Source organism: Apteryx mantelli, chromosome 30 (assembly GCF_036417845.1).
Source record: "Apteryx mantelli isolate bAptMan1 chromosome 30, bAptMan1.hap1, whole genome shotgun sequence".
NCBI lineage: Eukaryota > Metazoa > Chordata > Aves > Apterygiformes > Apterygidae > Apteryx > Apteryx mantelli.
Genome location: NC_090007.1, coordinates 2,311,931 through 2,332,473, shown reverse-complemented (window position 1 = coordinate 2,332,473; position 20,543 = coordinate 2,311,931). Strand labels below are relative to the sequence as shown.

The 20,543-nt window shown below is 63.9% G+C and overlaps 1 protein-coding gene across 3 annotated transcripts; it reads left to right on the top strand.

Moving 5' to 3' along the window:
- The first annotated feature begins 687 nt into the window (after positions 1-687).
- PIK3R2 (phosphoinositide-3-kinase regulatory subunit 2) lies at positions 688-18,970 on the top strand. Of its 3 annotated transcripts, none has more exons than XM_067312704.1 (16): positions 688-787; positions 7,017-7,738; positions 11,515-11,607; positions 12,009-12,071; positions 13,359-13,490; positions 13,634-13,835; positions 14,153-14,238; positions 14,566-14,671; positions 14,905-15,003; positions 15,192-15,372; positions 15,677-15,802; positions 16,099-16,241; positions 16,416-16,592; positions 16,835-16,906; positions 17,128-17,298; positions 17,630-18,970. In XM_067312704.1, the coding sequence occupies exons 2-16, from the start codon at positions 7,399-7,401 to the stop codon at positions 17,820-17,822; spliced, it is 2,184 nt and encodes a 727-aa protein (XP_067168805.1). In that variant the 5' UTR covers positions 688-787; positions 7,017-7,398; the 3' UTR covers positions 17,823-18,970. The 3 variants fall into 3 exon arrangements, with proteins under 3 accessions (XP_067168805.1, XP_067168806.1, XP_067168807.1); XM_067312705.1 differs by lacking the exon at positions 688-787 and adding an exon at positions 2,581-3,150; XM_067312706.1 differs by lacking the exon at positions 688-787 and adding an exon at positions 6,377-6,832.
- Positions 18,971-20,543: the final 1,573 nt, after the last annotated feature.

The following is a 20,543-nucleotide window of genomic DNA, read 5'->3' as shown; positions in this document are numbered from 1 at the left end:
CAAACTGTCCTGCCGGCACAGCGTTTCCCTGGCTGCCCCGGCAGCTGGGGCTGGTCCCCTTCTTCTCTTCTACCCGCGGAGGGGGATGCTCCTGGCCCGCAGGTACCCGTGTCCCCCCATGTTGAGAGCCTGGGTCCCAGGGTGCCCGTGGATGGGGTGCCCACGGAGGGCAGTGCCAGGGGAAGGCAATGCACGGGAGAACGTGGTGCCTGGTGCAAGCTGGTGCACGGCACAGCTTGTGCCTGGTGCATGGTCCAGGCCATACCCGGTGCCCAGTGCACGATGTCCAGTGCAGGCTGTGCGCGGAGCCTGGGGCAGACGGTGCTCTGCCCGGTCTGTGCATGATGCCCGGTGCATGGTGCCCCATGCATGGTGCCCGGTGCAGGCCGTGCGTGGTGCCCGGTGCCCGGTGCAGGCGGTGCGTGGTGCCCGGCTCCCCTCGCTCGCGGTGCTGCGCCCAGGCTCGGCGCTAGGGGGCGCCGCCGCGCTCCCCCTGCCGCGCCGCGCCGCGCCGCGCCGCGCCGCGCCAAGCGCCGGCGAGCACTCGGGTCTTTCCGGATTGGCTCGGCCGGAGGGGGCGTGGCCCCGATGTCGGCCGACGGAGCCGGGAGGGGGCGGAGCCGCCGAGGGCTTCGGAGCGGTTCGTCCCTCTCCGGCTCCGGTCGGGCCTTTCCGGGGCGGGTTCGGGCCGTTCCGGCGCCGTTCGGGCCCTTTCCCAGGCTGCCGCCGGGCTGGAGGCTGGAGCGGGCTGGAGCGGAGCGGAGCGGCGGATGGGGCTGGCGCAGAGGTGGGCCGCGACCGCGACCGCAGCCCCTCCGCGCGGGGAGCCCGGGGGCGGCGGGCGGGCGGGCGGGGGGAGGCCGCGGGCCCGGGCTGCGTCTGTGCGTCCCCCCCCCTTCCCCCCGGTGCCGGGGCTGTCGCCGTCGTGTCCCCCCCCTCGGTGCCGTCCATGCCCCCCCCCGCCCGATGGTGCCAGCACAGGGGCCCCCATGCCAGGGCTGCTCCCCCCCCCCGGGGCTGCACCAGGGCCCCCCCCAGTCCCCCCTGCAGTGGTGCCAGCGCACGGACCCTTCCCCCCTCCATCTCCCGGGCAGGGCTCAGCCCCCTTTGCGGGGGTCCCCGAGAGAAGCAGCCCCCCTTCCCTCCCCCCCCCCCGGCCTTGGCCTCGCCATCGTCCCCCCTACCCGGCGTGGGGCAAATTGGCGTGGGGACGAGCATGTTCAGGCGGACGCGGGGCGCCCGTGGCCTCCCTCGCCCTGGACGGGGCCGCGTCCCCCCTGCTCCCTTTCCAGGGAGCCTTGAGCCTCTTCCCATCCCGGTGATGCTTTTCGGCCCCTCGAGGAGGGAATTTCCTGCCTTCCCTATCCTCAAAACCGGGGGGGGTCTGTGTTGGATGGGAATTTAAAGACCTGGGGGGAAAACCTGCTGCAAAGGAGCTCTGCGAGAGCCGGGGCGCGCGAGGAGCTGGAGCGACACCGGCATCGCGCCTTTTGGCCCCGCGTCCCACGCGGCGGAGGAATGGCTGCCTCTCCTCCCGCTAACGCGATTCTCTTATTTCCAGAGCAGCTCTCGGAGCCGCTGGGGAACTGGCCTGTGACTTTCTCTGTGAGAGCAGAGAGTGGAGACAGCTGAGTAAATATAGCCTAAACCATTGCTTTCCTGGCCATTCCCCCACCCTTCCCTAACGTGCAAAGGGCTGGTGTGTCCCCGAGGCTGGGTTGGCCTCTGCTCCAGTCGCTGCCTCTTCCATGGTGTGGGAAAGTCCAAGCGATGGTTTGGTTTCTTTGGTGACTCTGTTCTCTGACGTGCGCGAGTCGTGCTTAGATCTGCCCGTGTGGTTCGGGGCAGCAGCCAGCTCCTCGCTGCGTCTCGCTCCGCTGCTGCTCTGCGATGCTTTGGTCCTCCTAAAGGTGATTTCTGCCTCAAACCCTTGGGTTTTATTTAAACCCGCTAGAACAAGGTTTTGTCAACCGCGCTTTAAGAACTCGGGGAAAATCCTCCTTTCTGCCCATAGTTGGTTCTGGCTGGACAAAAGCTCTGGGCTGGGAGAGAAACCGCAGCTCCGAAGGAATGCAGCGAGGAGCAGAGCGATTTGCAGAGCCAGCTTGGAGCCGTGTCAGAGCGCTCGCGCTTCGGTCCGAGTGCTGGTGTGTGTTTACAGTGAAAAAGAGTATTTATAATATCAGGGGCTCTTTTAATTCCTCTGAGAATATCTGGAGCCACTGCTTGGAACTGTTGTAACTGAGTAATGGAAGATAAAAAGCAAACAGAGGAAGGAACAGTGGATTTTTCAAGTTGAAAGGTCCTGCTTCTCTCAACCAATATCCTAATACTGTTGGCCTGCCAGTGAAATACTCTGGCTCCTTCTCGCCTTATAGGTTACTTCATTTCATTGCTCTGCTGCACATAGCGTCTAATAAATGGTCATATAAATCCTTAAAGCATCTGCACAATTCCAAAAGTCCCGGGGAACAAGTAGCGTGATATTACGGAGATGGGTTAGCAAAATCAGGAGTTACAATGTTACTTTTTATATACGTGTTCTTTTAAAACTGTAATTTTTGAGGGAAATAGCCAAAATACAGTTACTGGGTTTACTTCTGAAAAAAGCCCTAAAGCCTGCCCCAGAAATGCTCCTGAAATGGAAACGGTGTGCTCTTGCTCCTTAGGGAGCTCCGGGTGGGTAGCAAAGGCTGAGCGGAGCACAAAAGCCTCCCAGCGAGTGAAGGGGTCTTGCAGTGAGGAGGAGAAAGCTCCTGAGCGGGGTGAGACAGGATGAGCCTAAACTGAAGCAAGAAAGTCAAACATCAGGAGAAACTTCCAAGCAGCAAGCCAAGTGCTGGAACGGGTCTGCACATTGCCCCAGGCGCCTCTCCGACCTGTCCTTTGAGACCTTCGAACGTCTCTCAAGGATAAGATGGGCGTAGGTCATCCCAAGGCAGGGATTTACTCGGCTTCTCGGATCCCTGCTAACCATAACAGTTATTTTTCAGTGAAATGTTTCAGATATTCCTTCGCTTCCTTGGACTTCAGTGACTAAAGCAAGGCTGAGCAATAAGCACCGTATCCCTGGCAGGGGAAGCTGGCGGCTGTGGCAGGATGCTGCTGCTCCTTGGGCTCCGTCGCAGGCTGCGGCAGAAGTGTCTCTTGGTGAGAAACGAGGTGAAAACGGCCTTGGCCGCTGCCGTGCCTCTACTGTAAGGCTCCGGGGAGAGGCCGCGCGTGCCTGGGGAGACGCGTTCGCCCTCGGGACAGCAGCCCCGGCCTCGGCACAGCTCCTGCAAGTCCCAGCGGTCAGAAAAAGTCACAGCAATCGTTGCGGTGGCAGGTCACGGTGTGGCAGGCGGTTGTGTGTCTGTTTTTTGTGTCCATTCGTAGTTGCATTGTCCTGTTTTCTTTCTGGCTGTTTGGTTGGTTGGGTTTTTTTGTTAGCAAAAGAAAGGTTTGTTCCCGTTGTTTGCGGCTCATTAACATGCAGTGTTTTGCCATTCAGAACTTGATCTGGCATTTTTTTGCTAGCTGGAGATCTGATGTAATTGGGAAATATTTGAGCTGTATAGGTTGTGGCAAGCATATTCCTTTTCTTATGTTTATGCATTCTTTTGCCTTACTGGAGGAAAAGTAACACTTATTCTTGCTTGGAGTCAAGCTGCACTTTGAACTGAATGTGGAGTCAGTTAAAAAGCCCAGGAACCGCATTTTAAATGTTAAGATGCTTTTATTTATGTGCTGGACATGCACAAAAAGACTTGTAATGTTTTTTGTTTCAAACCGATGTGTTAAACAAAGAAAGTATTGACAGTAGTTAATGAATCGGGGGATTGTTTCTGGGCACTGAGATAGATTTACCAAAGGTATTTAGATGTCTAATGCATGGGATTTTCAGCGGAGCCGAAGCAAGCGCTAGCCAGCTTAGACACACAAGGCTTCCTCTCCGTGAGCTGAGCGAACCTGGAGGCTGGCCCAGCTGAAATCTTTTGGCAAACTTCTCCCTCCCTCCTTCCTGCGCACGCAGAGCCCTGGTTCGGAGGTGTGCTTCCAGCGGACAGGCTTGTGCGTGCCCTGGGCTCTCAGCGCCGCCTGCCTCGTTCCCAAATTCGCTTTCCCTCCAAACATCTATTTAAGGGCTTTGGAAAAGGAGCGCTCCCTCCCCCTCTCCCAAAAGACGCATGCCGATCCCGTCATCTGCTTTCCATCGGGTGCAGAGGTTTCCCGACCCGCGGTCGCCGTCCCACACACGCAGCTCGGCTTGGGAAGCGGCCCGCGGGCTTTGCGGCGGGGCCCGCGACCGCCCTTCCCCGGAGAGGGCAGGCGCCAGCGCCAGCGACACGGCTTTGCCTTTCCCGGGGCGCGCGCGAGCCCAGCGCCGCCGGAGCGCGGGCCGGGCAGGCGAGGGCCAGGGCCAGCCTGGCACCAGCTTGTTTTCGCGTTGTGCGAGTGTGCGTTTGTGAGCGTGCGTGCCAAGTGACCTGCTGCTACGGGGAGACCGGAGCTGCGTCTCTGCCCCTGCTTTCCCACCCGTGTCCGGCAGCAGTTGGGCAGACGCCAGGCTGAGAGGGGTCCACGGAGCCGGGCGGCAGCGTGGCAGAAACTGCAGGACCTGCTGCTTGGAGAGGCTCGGTGCTCTGGAGTGACCGTCTCCTCTTCCCAGCCCTCCGCGCAGGTCTGCTTTTAAAAGCCACTGAGCGAGTTTGCCGGGACTGAGCGTTTGTTCTTCCAGCATCTTCGGCTGCACCGGCTTGTCTGAGGCTCTTGGAGTCGGTCCCTGTGCTGGGATCCGAGGGGGGAAGCCGGGAGGTGCCTTGGCCTTCCCGGGAGAGGGGCAGCGTCGACCCCACTGCACGTGGGCTCTGCTGCCTCCGTGCGCGTTTTGGGATCTGTCCCGCGGGAAGAGCAGGAGCTGCCCGTGCCTTTCCCAGCAGCCGCGACTGCTCGGGGCCCCAGCACTTAGACGGCACCTCCGGCCCTGCTGACTCCTCTGTCGGACCCCGGTAGGCAGAGCTCAGAGGGGCGAGGGCAGGCGTCTGAGCTGAGCCGTAAATCTCTCTTCGTGCTCGGGATTGTGAAGCGATGTTTTCCTGACTGGCGCTGGTTGAATTAGGGAAATGCGGGCTCCGCTGCGAGTTCTCTGCGGCCGCCGCGGGAACTCGCTCTCCACTCGCTTGGCGGCTGCGCTGAGATGCGCTGCTTCGCCCGCGGACGCCCCGTGTCCCGCGAGTCCGGGCTGCGCAGCCTGGTGTTGCTCTCGGAGCTCCGGAGAAATTCCCCAGCCGCCTGGATCAGGCTCAGTCCTGTTGCCTGCCAGTTGCAACCTCGCTGCGAGCGTCCTACGTCCCTGAGGGCGAAGCCTGCTCATTCATGGAGAAGACAGCCCGGCTGGGACGCTTGCCCAAGCTCAGGCAACCCGTTCAGGCCTGGCTCCTGCGCGGGTTTCGTGTGCCATGGCCTCTTTGTGCCTCTCGTCTCCCTCCAGGGAACGAGGAGGATGGCGCCTGCCTTGCCGGCCGGTGCTGGATGAGCGTTAGGCTGCAGAGCCTGGGTACGTGGGAAGGTCTCGTAGTGTTTAGATGAGCCTTGGCCTCCCACCACCGGCGAGATCCGTTTGCCCCGCTTCTCCCCCCTGCCCCGGTACCTCCGCGGCGGCTCCCGAGGCGGCTCCTCGGGAGCTGCCGTGCTGCTCTCCTGCCTGACCTTCCTGCCGCTCGGCGGGAAGCGGGATCGTTGCAGCCTGCGGGGAGTCCCGCTTCCCTCCTCGCTGCGCCGTGGCCTCGCCGGCCTGGTGCCCGAGCCCCCGCGCCGCTGCGCCGCGAGACGCGGCTGGGCCAAAGCGCTCGGAGCCGTTAATAGGACCTGCGGCGTTTCGGGTGGCCTTCGGTGTCGCCCGGGACTCGGGAGCGCTAGTTTTCAGCCGCTCCCGAAGGTTGCGGCTGTCGTGTTGCCTCGTGGGTCCTTTCCTCGGAGGCACGCGGCGTCTGCGGGAACCCGAACGCTGGGTTTTGCCCGGCGTCAGCCTCGGGGAAACGTGGAGCTGGCCTGCGTGGCGGGGAGGGTATGGGAAAAGAGGACGTGCCCAGCTGGTGGGAACTCGGGTGCCCTTGTTCATGCATCCCTTAAACATGTCATAACCCGGGTTTTTTGTTGTTTTTTTTTTCTTTTTGGTGGATTTCTGGGCTGGGCAGGCAGCATGTTGTTCAGTTTCTCTCTATATTTGAATAGCTTAAAGGCAGTTAGTAGCTCTAAGTAGACTTGAAGGCTTTAAGGATTTTTTTTTTCTTTTTTATTTTTTTAATCCCCTCCATCTCTGCAAAAAGAAATTGTGCCTGTGTTGTCTGCACTTGACGCTGTTAACTGCTTTAAAAAAATTCAAAAATTTACTTTGCTCAAAGCTAGGCTTTGAAGTGCTGCTCTGTGGGAATTGCAAAGCATCTTAAAAGCCTTTAACTGAAAAATTGGTTAACCTACATTTGTGGGCAGTTACCTCCAGAAAATGACTTTGTGGGGGATTGCACAGGGAGGTGTAAAGGTGAACTGTGAATCGGTTTAACAAGAAAAGGTTAACTCTGTTTGTTTTGCTGCTATTCAGGGTCCCCAGCTGGTGGTTTCAGGGTCACCCTTTTCTGTATGCAGAAGTTCCTGCATAAAAGGCTGTTTTGTCCCATGTGTTGCCTTCTTGTTTGCATAAGTGCTATGAAGAGAGTAAGCTGAAGAAGCAAAGCGAACCTCTTTGAGATGCAGAGTTCGTGTCTGATTGCAGTGGGAGAGGCGTCCTCTCTGCAGAGCGTTGCTGCAAGTCGGGCCGCTGGCTCCTCTTTGGCTTTTGGAGTGTAAATTGGTAATAGCGCGTTCTGGGGGAGAGCGCTTGGATCCAGGGCTCGGTATTAGCTGCGTTTGCTGGCTGGGGTGGTTAGGAGAGAAACAAGTCTTGCCTCTCGCAGCCACCTAGATCAAGCCGCGGGTTGAATGCTGGGTGCGGGGTGCAGCACCGGGCTGGGCAGTAACGGGTCTTCTCTTTGCAGGCACTGGGAAGGGAGGAATAGCATGCCGCAGCGGCCTCGGCTGGACGCGCTCCGTGCTTTTGCCCTCTGGACTCCAAGAAGCCTTTTTTGGTGAACTGAACCCGGCTCTCCCGTTTCTTTGCTGCATGCCCGCTCACGAGTGCTGGATTATGTTTGTCTCCTTCTCCCTGTGCTCCATCATTTGGCTGAATCGTGGCTTCAAGCTAAGGAAAAGGGGCTGCACTTAAGCACGCGGGGCCACCCCGCCGAGGCTCCTGGGGTCCTGGTTTGTGCAGAGACGTTCGGAGCGCTGATGGGGGAGAGCTGCCTCTGAGGTGCCTCCTCCGCAGCCGCCCGCCGCCGCTGCCTTGCTGATCAGAGCCGATCCCCGGAGGCAGAGAGAATGGGCAGCACCGATGGATTCCAGTACCGCGCGCTCTACCCCTACCACAAAGAGCGCGAGGAGGACATTGACCTGGTGCCCGGGGACATCCTGGTGGTGAGCAAGGGGGCCCTGCAAGCTTTGGGCTTCAAGGATGGCGATGAGCAGACCCCCAACCAGATCGGGTGGATCCTGGGCGTCAACGAGCGGACCAAGCAGAAGGGAGACTTCCCCGGCACGTACGTGGAGTACGTGGGGCCCGTGAAGATCTCCGTTCCCTCTCACCGGCCCCGAGTGCAGAGGCCCCTGCCCGCGACGCCGGGGGCCAGCGGGTGCCGTTTGCAGGAGGCTCTGGAGCAAGGTAAGCCATGCCGCATGCCGTAGCAGTGATGGAGCATTGCGCAGTGCCCAGCGCTCCGGTCCCCTCCTTGTGTCTTGGGGACCGAGTTGCTCGGGGCTTGCTGGCTCCCGTTCAGTCCTGGCCGAGAGAAAAGCACGTTGTTCTCTCCAACTTACCGATCTGCATGGTGGCTCCTGGGAGAGCCCTGCGCCGGTCGTACCTCTCTGGGATCCTCCTCCCGCTCTGGCTGGCTGGGATCCACGTGGTCCTTGGTCCCTCTCCCTGCTCTGCTGAGAGTTTTGCCCCCCTCTCTCCTTTATGGAATAAGCCCTGACCTCTCCCTGCCGCCTCCCTCCCTCCCTCTGGAGCGCCGGGGGCACCGCTCCCTGCCAAGAGCCGCTCAGCCCTGCTGAGACACACAATTACTTGTCTCTGGGCAAGAGGAGAAAAGTCAGGGTCTAAAGGAGTGCTTCCGAGAACTGGAGCTAATTGCTTGTCTGCCTGGCGCGGGGCCCTCTCCGCGGCTCGCGGGGCTCTCGCCGGGGCCGGGCAGCTGCCCCGGGGCAGGGCACGGGCTGCGGGGCGCCTGCGGCTGCCTCCCGGCCTGCGGCGCTGGGCTTTGCACGGGGTCCGGTCCTGGAGCTGGAGCTGGGAGGACCTCCGTGCATTCGCGCTGCTTGTAAAGCTGGCGCGGCTGCCCTCTCTTTCCCGTTTCTCTTGCCCCCGGGCTCATAAGCCCTGTGGCACGGGGCGCTGCCGGGCTCGGCAAGCGCTGGGCGCTCCGAGACGGCGAACGGGGGCGATAGCCGTGCTCTGCGCGTCTGGGGCATTGCACAAAACTCCCCTGGTGCAGATGGGAGAAGTGGGGTCGGCAGCAGGACGTGGTGGGCGTCGGGGAGCGTTCCCGGCAGGGCAGCCTCCCTCGCGGGGAGACCTGGCTTTCCCATCAGATGCTCCTAGCTGCGTGAAGCCGCTCCAGGATCTTAAGGGACGAAAAAGAGCCCTGCCTCAGCCTGGGAAGCCGAGGTGACAGGGCTGAGGCTTGCCGTGCGGCGCCCCGGAGCTGCCTCGCGTGCTCCTGTCCGGCGGGCTCCGGGGCGCGGAGGGGAGGGCCGCGGGAAGCGGCTCTGCAGGGTGGGAACGCGGCCGGGCCGTGCGTTTGGGTTGGCAATGGGAGCTTGCTGACCTGAGTCATCCCACTCCCAACCTGCTTTTCCAAGAAAGCAGCTCCTCTTGGGAGCCCGGGGCACGCTCTGCGGTGGATGTGTCGGCCTCGCCGGCATCCAGCCTCGCGCTGCCTCCGGGGCTGCATTTATGTCCTTGCGGGCTCTCTCATCCTCCCCTTTCCGAGCAGGGCTTTGCGGAGGTGCGTCTGGGTGGTCAAAGCCGCGGCCCTGGGTAGGGGTAGGAGATCTCTGTGGTGTGGAGGCGGATGCAGGCCAGAGCTCCTGGTGCATGGAAAAGACATGGCTGGGGAAGGTAAACCCAAAGCCATCCCGACTGCTTCCCGCCCTGGGACGGAGCCGGGTGACAGCTGGGTACCAGGGTGCGCAGGGAGGGGGCTGCGCCGGCCGTGCCTCCGTCGCCGTCCTCGGGGTTCGGGGCTGCGCCGGCGCCTTGCCCAGAGCCCCAGCGGCGGCCTCCACCTTGGCTTGGCGGTTGGGGGCCTGCAGGACAGCGTTTCGGACGTGCAGCGCGTGGGGTTGCTGCTGGGGAGACGCATTTTTGCAGCTGAGAAATTGAATTTAAGCCCAGCTGCGTTTAACCCCGGCCCTGCTGGGCTGAGGGCTGCCCGGGAGGCGCAGGGATCTCTGCTAAGTTTGTAGCTGGCCGCTTTTCTGCCCCGTTTCCTGGGTCCTGTCCTGGCTGGCAGCGATTCCCGAGTCCTTTAGCCCCTCCGCATCGCCGAGCGTGGCTGGTGCCCCGGACGTAAGGCAGCCCGGGAGGGAAGGGGCCCCCGCGCCGCCCGAGGAGGAGCGGTGGCCCTGCGGAGCGGCGAGGCCCCGGAGTTTCTGATGGTGAATTTACGAGCTGCCGGTGTTTGCCTTCTGCAGCGAGCGCGAGCGGAAAATGCGGCTTGGAAATATTTCCGCAGCTGCCGTGGCCGCGCTGTGAGCGGCCTTGTTCGCGTCGGCCCAGCCCGGAGGCCCAGCGGGCTCGGGAGCCGCTGCTGGCTCCGCTGCAGGCCGCCTGATAAAAACGCAGGCTGCTGCCTGCTGAAGCAGCACATTCCCGGCCGGGCCACGTGGGCAGCGCCACTATTTACTCTCCGTTCAGCCCTTCCGCAGCGGGGTCAGGCCCGGAGCTGCCGGCCTCGCGCAGCCCCGCCGCGGCAGGAGCCGGGACCTGCACCGGGCAGAGCCCTTCTCGCCCCGGCCGGCAGCGTTCCCACCCCGAACGGCGCCAACCGGACCCCGCTGCTGCTGCCGCCCCGCGGGAGCTGGCTCCGAGCGCCGACGCGAGCTGCTCCGAGGCGCTGGGCCTGGCCGGCGCGGCAGCGAGCTAGTGCACGTCTCGGCGTAGCCAGAGGAAGCCGCGGTATTTAACGCTCCCCGGCCCCGTTCCGCAGCTCGCGGATATTTGAAGCCTCCTCCGGCAGAGCAGCCCGTGCCGCAGCTCCGGGCCGCGGCTCGACCGAGAGCAAGACCGAGCCTGGTGCCGCGCTCCCTTCGGCAAGCCTCCCGCTGGCAGCCGCCGGCCGGGCCTGCGCGCTCCTGCCCCGGCACGCGTCTCCCCTCCGGCACGGGGGAGGAAGGTGCCGCGCTGCCCCGGGCCGGGGGCTCTGCCGAGCCGACCCGGCGGGGGCCACGGTGCGGTTGCGCCCAGCCCTTCCCATGCCGATGTGACCCCGTTACGGGCCGGATGCCGTTTGATGCGGGGCCTTGGCGCCTGGGTAGCTGCAGGGGGGTGTCTGGAGAGGGCAGGGACCCCGCGGAGGGGCTCGCTGCTGGGGCTCGCCAAGCCGGGGCGAGCTCGGGGTGAGGTTCCCCTCCTGCGGCCGCCGTGCCCGGGCCTCCCGCCTGCGGCCGCGGCAGCTCTCGCGCGCTCGGGTACGGCCACGACGGCTCCCTGGGGCTCGCGCTCGCTGCGCAGCCGGGCGAGACGGCATGGGAAAAAGCATCCGGAGCAGCTGGCTGCGCTGCACAGACCAGTTTGCGCTGGTTGGATTTCACGTCCCCGGCTGCCGTCACGTGGCAGCGCGGTATCTGCCTCCGGGGCGCCCCGATTCCTCCGGCCCCTGGGAAGGGGAGGACCCTGGTCCCGTGCCGCCGGCTGTCTGCGCTCGCTAACAGCTTGCACGGAGGCTGCGGGCTAGCGGGGAGGGGGGAGGCGGAGGGCTGGTTTCCATGTTAAATGAGCAATCAAGGGCAGGAATTTGCTGACACGGCGTTCTGTCTGAATCGCTGGATTAATCGCAGCTCACCACCTCGAGCTCGTTCCCCGGCCGCAGCTCCTCCGCCAGGCCCCGTGCAGCTCCCCGGCCTGGGCAGAGGCAGCGGCTGTGAACCGGGCCTGAACTCCGGGAGCCCTGTTAACCCCTCCGGTGCCTGCCCGGCATGTCTGTGTCCCCAGGTTGCTCGTGGAGATAAACTTTGCCTCGCCGGTTGCTCCGAGGCCTCCGTGCCGCGCTTTGCGTGGGCTGTGACCCCCTCCGTGCCGGCGCGCTGGCAGCAGGGGCCGCAGCTTTCCTTGCTCTCGGATGGCGCCGCTCGGAGCGGCGCTGCTCGCCCTGGTGCCTGGCCCTGCTGCAAGCTCTGAGCTGGCTCTGAGCCCTTCTCTCCCTCCCTGTCCCCCAGGACCTCTTCTCCCAGACCTGCAGGAGCAGTTCAGCCCTCCGGAGATTGCTCCGCCGCTGCTGGTGAAGCTGGTGGAAGCCATTGAGAAGAAAGGTAAGGGGGGGACGCTGAGCCCCGAGGGGTCAGTACCCCCCAAAACCTCCTGGTGGGGGGCGGCTGTCTGCAAACGCTATCGGTGTTAGACTGAGCTTAGCGGGACACGCGGCTGCCTGCAACAGGGAGGCCTCCAGTTCCTCTCTGGCTCGAGACGGGGGCACCAAACCGGGGCCTGGGTCTCCAGCGGGCGTCCTGGGGGCCGGACGGGCTGTCGCAGCATCTGCAGCAGCTTTGTGTCGGCCGGGTGGCTTGGATGCCCTCCAGGCCTGGTGAGCCGTGCCGCAGCCGTCGTCCTGCCGGCGAGCGGCTGGCACCGGGCTGGCTCCGAAACGGTGCGCGCGTCGGGAGCCGCCTGGCTGCCCGGCTCGCAGCTAACAGCAGCGTCCTCGCTCCCGCAGGGTTGGACAGCGAGATGTTGTACAGGACATCTGGCTCCGAACTGCGGCAAGCGCTGAAAACCGGTAAGAACCAGCTCTTTATGGTGAGGAGGCGAGGCGGCTCAGATGGAGGAGATTAGTGGATGTGACAGCGCCAGCAGTAATGGAATCCAGGCCAGGCTCATCCCTGTCCCCGGCTGGTCCTAACTCCCGGCACGCCGGCTCTGCGGCGGGGCCTTCCCGTCCCGACACGTCCCCCTCCCGCGTGGCAGGGACGGGAGCGGGGAGGTGGCTGCCGCCCCGGCAAAGGGACGCAGCGCCGGCTCGGAGGCCACGGAGCCAGTCCTGGCGCTCGTCTCCTGCCGACGGGCTGGCGGAGGCCTCTCCGGCTCTGTCGCACCGCTAATAAGCAGGGGAGGATCTTGCAGCTCGGCTCGGTGGCTGGAGCCCTGGCTCTGCCGTGCCTGCGGCGGCCGTCCCACCAGGGAGCCTTCGGAGCTGTCTGCCTCTCGGCCGGCCTTGGGCCTCCTCCAGCACCGTGCTGCCTTGTCCCCGTTCACAAACCTGAGCTGAACGGCGCTGCCGGCTCTGGCCGTGCCACCATCCGCACAGGGTTTGCGTGCTGTTCCGGCAGCCCGCGCCTCGCGTTCGCGGGACGGCCCGGTTCGAGGGAGACGTTTCCCCGTTGGGTTTGGTATGTGGCTGGTCAGCTGATTCCCTCTCTGCGCTCGTCCCTAACAGCAGCAGGGAATAAAACTCTTCCAGGTGGTGCGCGCCCAGGATTCCTGCGGCAGAGCTCGGGGCGAAGGGTGGGGGCGCTCGAAACGACTTGACCCCCATCCCGGGGGGACCCGCCTGGGTTCCCGGAGCCGGGTTCCTCTTCATGGGCTGGGGGACGCATCCGGGCGCTTTCCTTCGCGAGAGCCGCTCGGCTGCCTGGGGGCTGCCCGAACTCGCTCCGCTGTGCTGCCTGGCCGGGGAGAATCGCCGCGAGTTTGGATGTGCTTCTCCCCGCAGCAGCGGGTGCAGCGAGTTTGGAGCTGAGCTGTTTGTGCGGATCCCCAGGGCCCAGCCGCGCTGGGGGCAGCGAGGGGTTTTGCAGCTGTCTTGTGCTCTGACCCCGGTGCCTGGCAGAGGGACCCCCGTTGTTTTGGGGACCCCAGGACGTTGTTTGCTGCCGGGGGTCTGGCACTGACGCGCCTGCATCCCTGTTCACCGGGCGAGCGCCCCCGCCGCTTGCTGCGCTCCTGCTGCGGCAGATGCTCTGCGTGGGGCGTGATGGTCTCTGGGCTGCGTGCCGGCAGCGCCGGGGCTGCTGGCTGCGTGCCCGGGGCTGTGCCCGTCACCCGGGGGAAATCTCTGCCCTGGCAGATTGGACCCTGGGCGACCTGGAGCCCTTCGACGTGCATTCCCTGAGCGAGGCGCTGCGAGGCTACCTGCAAGACCTGCCAGCCCCCGTGGTGCCGGTGTCCGTGCACGGAGACATCCTTCGCATCCTGCAGGGTAAGGGCCTCTCCTTGGGGTATTAAAATAGGCCCCGTCCCTGTGGGCTCCAGCCGACAGCGCTCCCACGCCGTGGCGTGGCTGGAGCACGCAGAGCGGTGCCGACCGGTCCGGCCTTTCCATCGTGTCTCGCCTCTCCCCAGAGATCCCCCAGGCGGAGAATTGCCGGAAGCAGCTGCTGCTGGCCCTGGAGTCGCCTGCGGTCCCGCTCCAGAACACGCTCACCCTGCAGTTCCTGCTCCGGCATCTGGGGAAGGTATCGCAGCAGGCAGAGAGCAACAGCCTCCACCCTCGGGCCCTGGGGGAGATTTTCGGCCCCCTTCTCCTCCGGCTGCCTGGCGCCAGGTATGTGAGGCTCTCGGCTTCCAGCCTTGTAGCAAGTGCCGGCTGCTCTGCCTGCCAGGACAACGAGTGCGGACCGTAACAGCAGGTCTGCCCGTGGCCCCTGCCTTGCACGTGGGATTAAACTGCTGGCAGCACACAGAGGTGGGACTCGAAGCCAGGGCAGAGCTCTTGCTTCTGGGTCAACGTGCAATCTGGCAGCTGGGCTGTGTGCTGGGCTGAGCCAGCTGCCCCTGGCCGCCCCTTGCCCAGGGGGCGCAGGAATGGTGCTGAGTTCTCCCCCACAACTGCTGATCTTACTGGCTTCTGTCTCCCTGCAGCCCAGAGCTGAGCCCTGACTTCTCCGTGCTATTTCTGGAAATACTTCTGCAAGCGAAGGAGTCGGAGCAGGAACAGTTGCCTCCAGGTACTGGACCAGCAGCTGAGATGCCCCCTCCTCGGGGTCTGAGGCACTGGCATTTGTGCTCCATGGACGTGGAGCGTTTGCCCCCATGAACGGGTTGCCGAGGGCGTTTCTGTACCCAGCTGTGCCTGGAGGCCTGCTCGAGGCCCTAATCTGTTGTGTGCGTGCCTGGAGCAGCTCCTGGCAGCGCTGCAGCCAAGCGGGGCTTCCCAGGATGGTTGCTGCAGGGAGGGTGCTCGCTGCTCCGAGGGATTGCCCTTGGCGAGGGTGGGGAGCTGGGATCAGGGCCAGCCCTTCTTAAACCCTGCTTCAACCCTGCTTCTCTTACAGCTTTGCCTCCAAAACCGCCTAAGCCGAAGCCCAGTGCAGCCAGCCTGGCCAACGGGAACAGCGTGCCCTTGCAGGACGCCGAGTGGTACTGGGGTGACATTTCCCGGTAAGGGGGCGGCCTGGGAGCACACGGAGCCCAGGCACGTCTGTGCGGCCCTGGGCAGCGCTGGGTGCCGGCAGCTCGTGTCCCTGCGTGCCCTGTCTGTCACATTAGACTGGAGTGCAGGGTGTCTTTTGGGCCAACCACCATGGGTGCCTGGTCCATCCAGGCTGCTAGGCTCTCGGGGGAAGGCTGGTTGCACGTCGCAGGCCGTGGCAATCATCTCTTGTGCCTCACAGGGAGGAGGTGAACGAGAAGCTACGGGACACGCCAGATGGTACCTTCCTGGTGCGCGATGCCTCCAGCAAGATCCAGGGGGAGTACACACTCACGCTCAGGTGGGGCCCTGGGGTCTCCCGAGAGCCTCTGCTGCTCCGGGGTGGAGCTGTCAGCACGTGTCCCCGTGCTGGGCAAGTCCAGGCTGGTGCGTGGGCTGTGCTGGCCAGAGCACCGTGGCCAGCTGGGAGAGCCCGTGTGGGTGCTGGGGTGGTGGTAAGCGCTCTCTGCTCCCCCCTCTCTGCTGCAGGAAAGGAGGCAATAACAAGCTGATCAAGATCTTTCACCGGGAAGGGAAATACGGCTTCTCGGAGCCCCTGACTTTTGGCTCGGTGGTGGAGCTCATCACTCACTACCGACATGAGTCGCTGGCCCAGTACAACGCCAAGCTGGACACCAGGCTGCTCTACCCCATCTCCAAGTACCAGCAGGTGAGACCTGCGCTGCAGGGACAGGACTGGCCGGCGCAGCCTGAATCGGGCTGTGGGGGACAATCTGTTCCTCCATGCCTGGCCCTGTGGCAGATGGGTCCCATGCACCAAGTGCTCCTCCAGAGCTTGTAGAGATTGGTCCAGACCTTGTCCAGCAGCACCACTCCCCTGTGCCAGGACATCGCCTTATGGGGTGGCAAACATCCTGCAGGGCTGGTGGGGCTTTGGTGTGGGGCCAGCCGCCTCGCAAGAGGGGCTGCCGTGGGGCAGGAGCAGGTCCTGACTGAGGCTCTGCGTGTGGCAGGACCAAGTGGTGAAAGAGGACAGCGTGGAAGCCGTGGGGGAGCAGCTGAAGGTCTATCACCAGCAGTACCAGGACAAGAGCTGGGAGTACGACCTGCTGTATGAGGAGTACACGCGCACTTCCCAGGTACGTGGGCGCTGCCTCCCCCTCGGGAGCACGGGCCGTGCGGGCTGCCCCGCTGTCCCCTGGTCTCTGCAGCTGTGCTGATCTGCACAGACGAGCGCGGAGGTCGGGAACCCGCTGCCCTGTTTGTCTGTGCCTGGGCTTGGGGGGGCCCTGCAGAGAACGGGCTTTGAAGTGGGGGACGTTTGGGCTGCAGTGAGGACCGTGCTGCTTTGGGAAGGGGATAAGAGAGGCTGCAAAGCAGCAGAAGCCTTTCCAAATCCTGCCCCTTCCTCAGCTCTTCCCACCCTTCTCCGCAGGAGCTGCAGATGAAGAGGACGGCAATTGAGGCCTTCAACGAGACTATCAAGATCTTTGAGGAGCAGTGCCAAACGCAGGAGAAATGCAGCAAGGAGTACATTGAGCGCTTCCGGCGGGAGGGCAACGAGAAGGAGGTGCAACGGTGAGGCCTGGGCGCAGCCGTGCCCCTCTCGGGCCCGGAATGGGTTGTCCGGGCACAGGGCAGAGCCGAGGCATGCGCGATCCCTGTCTCTCCAGCTGCACGCTGTGGCTGGAGCTGGCTGCCTGCCCCAGCTCCCCACCCTGGCGCACGGCCTAACTCCTGCCCTTCTCCCAGGATCCTCATGAACTCGGAGAAGCTGAAGTCCCGCATCACGGAGATCCACGACAGCAAGATGAAGCTGGAGCAGGACCTGAAGAAACAGGCCTCAGAGAACCGGGAGATCGACAAGCGCATGAACAGCCTCAAGCCAGACCTCATGCAGCTGCGCAAGCTGCGGGACCAGTATTTGGTGTACGTAGAGCCCTGCTGCCCTCCAGCTTGACCCGGGAGTGATCCAGCTGGCTCCTTGAGGGCGTCAGGGCTGCGAGACCAGCTCGCAGGGCTGCTCCGCGTGGGGACGAGCCCTGCAGCGGGCAGCCTCGGGGCTGGCGGTCCCTCGGAAGGGAAGGCTGCTGCCCTCTGGCGATCACCGGCGCGAGCGGTGTCTGGCCCGGCCGCGCTGCCGGCCCTGATCTCTGCCTCTCCTTCCCCAGGTGGCTGACGCAGAAGGGTGCCCGGCAGAAGAAAATCAACGAGTGGCTGGGCATCAAGAACGAGACGGAGGAGTGAGTGTCCCTGCTCGCACGCTGTGGGTTATGGGATGTGGAGGGCTGTAGGAGCACCGGCGATCCTGCCTGCTCCGGAGCCTCGGGCAGGTCCCGTCTCCCTGCCCGGGAGCTGAGGGCGCTTTCCCTGCTGGGGATGGCAGCCAGCTGTGGGAGGTGGAGAAATGGGAGCCACGTGCCCAAGCGGAGGGGATCTGACCTCTGCCTGGGCTCGATTGCAGCCAATACTCCATGATGGATGACGAGGAGGAGCTGCCGCACCACGAGGAGCGGACGTGGTACGTGGGGAAGATCAACCGCCTGCAGGCGGAGGAGATGCTGTGCGGCAAGCGGGACGGCACCTTCCTGATCCGTGAGAGCAGCCAGAAGGGCTGCTACGCCTGCTCCGTGGTGTGAGTACCCCCGGGCACGCGGGGAGCGCGGGCTGGCTGAGCAGGCGCGGTGCCTGCCATGGGACTGGCGTGGGCTGCGCTCCCACGTCGCTCTGCCCTTCCTTTGCCAGATGCCGGAGGCTGGTGGAGGCGTCAGCTGGCAGGCTGGGCTTCCCCAAGGTCTCCCGTCTGACTCGCCTCCTTATGCCAGGGCTAAATGCAGCTTTGGGCTGCTCCAGTGACATCTGCTTGTGCTCTGCTGTCTGTCCCTCGCGCCGGGGGAGGCCCTGGCGCGGCGGCGGGGTCAGGGCCGGGCGCTCGGGTAACCTGTGCTCCCTCGGCTCCCTGGCAGGGTGGACGGCGACACCAAGCACTGCGTCATCTACAAGACGGCGACCGGCTACGGGTTCGCCGAGCCCTACAACCTCTACGCCTCCCTCAAGGACCTGGTCCTGCACTACAAGCACACGTCCCTGGTGCAGCACAACGACTCCCTGAACGTCACGCTGGCTCACCCGGTCCTTTCCCAGCCGCCAGCCAGATGAGCAGCCCGTGCACCACACAACAGCTGCCTTCAGCTTCTCCCCAGGGCGCCGCTTTCTGGCTCTGGACTCTCGCACCCTGTATAGTTGAGTCTCTGTGCTCCTGCCCCTCCAGAGCCTCTGAGATGTCTGTGACCGTTCCTGGTGTCCCTTTTTGGTCAGTAGCTGAAACCCGTGTTGGTTGATGGGACGAAAAGGCTGGGCTGTTTACTCCCAATGGGCTCCAGCGTTTAGGGGGTGGGATGCAGTTGTGATTGAACCGCTGTGGGTGAGCGCAGCCCCCTTCCCCTTCCCCCATAAGCAGGTGAGATCCCCTTCTTGCAGGCAGGTTGCCCCGCTACGCGTCACCGTAGAGCTAGGTTCCCGATTCCTCGGTGCACCGCGGAGTGGGTGGCCCCCCTGGGCGCGTGCTCTGCTCTGACCCCGGGGCTCCCTGCCTGGCTGCGGAGGACGGCCGAGGAGGAGCCTCCGCGGAGCGGCCAACGGCAGCGCCGAGCGGTTGAGCATGCGCGTCCTCCGCTCTCACTTCCTTCGGTGATCTCGCAGGCTGCGGTGGGAGCTGGGATCTGGTACGACGGGTGCTGCTCTTCCGTGGAAAGACTTGTTTAGGAAAGAGGAAACCCTGCGTGGGGCAGAGGGCGGGCCGGGCCCCACCTCGCTGTCTCGTTCCTTAGCTTCATAACCACCTCTTGAGTGTTGCTGTCTGCGGAGGGAGGATCCGGTTAGTGGTGAATCTCTCGCCTTGGTCGTGCCAACTAAGCTGTGAAATCTGTGTTGGTACCCGTGTCTTTCCCGGCGGAATCTGTGGGACGCACAGCTCTTTGTTTCTGTTGTCTTCAGTGAATCTCTGCGAACATAACCCGTTGAAGCTGACTGTAGCCATGTAAATACGGTTCTTTTGTAATCGGCTGCTTACCTAGCCCTGGTGTACGCTGAACTTCCATTACGATATGCAAGCGCCTGGGCACCAGCTGGCCAGACTGTTACCGACTTGGGTCCCGGGTGCTGCCGCGGCCGACGCAGGAGGTGGCCGGAGCCCGACGCGCGCTACGAGCCCGACGCTAAATGAAGGACCTCTCTGCTGCAGGAGGATGGTATCTCCGCTGGGCCTCGGGCCTTAGCACATAGCAATGTATATGCATGACGTTGAACTATGTATGCAAAGCACTTATAATCATGAGTACTGTATGGGGTGAGCACTGGGCTGGACTTGGGAAGAAGGAGCTGGGGTTTGCTGTGACGCTGCCCACCGTGGCCGGCCGGCGCGGACGGGGCTTGTTGCATCTTTTCAAATAATACCGAGCTTGGAGGGCTCCCGGGTGGCCCTAGGAGGGAAGGCAGCTCTCAGCGAGGGGTGCTCCTGTCTCGGGCCTGAGCAGTGACCCCGTTTCTGGGGATGCTTTGCCTCTCCTCGGATGCAGAGCTGGGTGGCTGCAGCCGCCGGGGTGCTGCTCCGGCAGAGCTTTAACGGCTGGAAATGGGCTGCGAGATGAGGACAGGGTAGTGTTTGCTTTCCTGGGTTATCGTGTCTGCCTGTATTCAAGCAAGCGTTAATGCTCCTCTTGGTTTGCCTGCGAGGCTCTTTCCCTTTTAGACGCCCCGTCCTCCGGATGGGCTGGTGGATGCTCTGGGCTTCGCTGCTTGTCCCTTGTGTCGTGATTCGGGCCGCGCTGGATCCGCAGGGTGCAGTGTGCCCGGCGCCGGGGCATGGCATGCTTGCATGTAGCCTGCCTGCGTCCCCTTCCTCGACACGCACCGTGATGTGGGCCGCCACCGAACCGTCCGCAGCAGGGGACCGCGCCGTTCCTGGCACTGCTTCTCCCTCCTCCTCCCTCAGCTCTGCTGCTCGCTTCAGCCTCGGCTGCCCTCCACATCCCTGCCAGGGCCGGGAGCGCTGGAGCAAATGTCGCATTCCCGGTGCTTGTGACTCCTGTTCCCTGCTCCGTGTTCCCTCTCCCGCCCCAGGTGGCACTTTGGGATTTCCCTGGCTCTGTCGTTTGGTGCTATTCAGGTGCAAAGCAGCAGCGCTATCCCTGGCCCCCAGTGGCTCCCACCGCGCTCGGCTCTGGGTGCCGGCATGCCCCGGAAAGGGCTCGGTGCTTGCCGGGCCCAGGGAGAGGCTGGGATTGGGGCTGCTTTGGGGCATTGCTTGGGAAAAGCCTCCTGTCCCAATTAAGGAAATAGTTTGGGTGTGGAGGCCTCTCCCCAGGCGCAGCCGGGGGGTGTCTGGGACCACGCTGGCGCCCCGAAACTTCGTGACCAGCTCCCGTGCTGCTCATGTCGGTGTTTTCGGCTCCTCCGTGCCAGCCCTGCCCCAGCCCCCGCTCATCCCCCAGCTTCCAGTGTCAGCTGGGCTCCTCCGTCCCTGTTTTCCGAAGGGGCTCATCCCCTGGTGGCCTCCCCTCCGGGAGCTCCGGACCCTGTCCTGCCCGGCGGGGTTTGCTCTGGAGCCGCAACGCCCGGCGCAGGGCTGCCGAGTCGGGCACTGGGCCGTGGCGTCTCGCCGTCAGCCCGGCCGCCCGCCCCAGCACCTCACTCGGACCTTCCCCAGGGAAATTCCAGCTGCTTGCGACGGCGGTTTTCTCTCCCGGCCGCGTCGCTGCTGGTTTTCCCCACGCCGCTGTCCCATGGGAGCCCGCTTCTCTCTCCGCTTCCCAGGAGGGGGGCCGGCACGGGGGAGGGGGCCGCGTTGCTGTTGCGGCACGCTCCGACGGGGCCCGGCTC

Bases quoted from the DNA above. Each gene is read 5' to 3' on its own strand.
- PIK3R2 (XM_067312704.1), top strand. From the start codon at position 7,399: ATGGGCAGCACCGATGGATTCCAGTACCGCGCGCTCTACCCCTACCAC. The intron at 14,239-14,565 runs GTACTGGACCAG...CTTCTCTTACAG, and splicing joins GCAGGAACAGTTGCCTCCAG to CTTTGCCTCCAAAACCGCCT. The intron at 17,299-17,629 runs GTGAGTACCCCC...GCTCCCTGGCAG, and splicing joins TGCTACGCCTGCTCCGTGGT to GGTGGACGGCGACACCAAGC.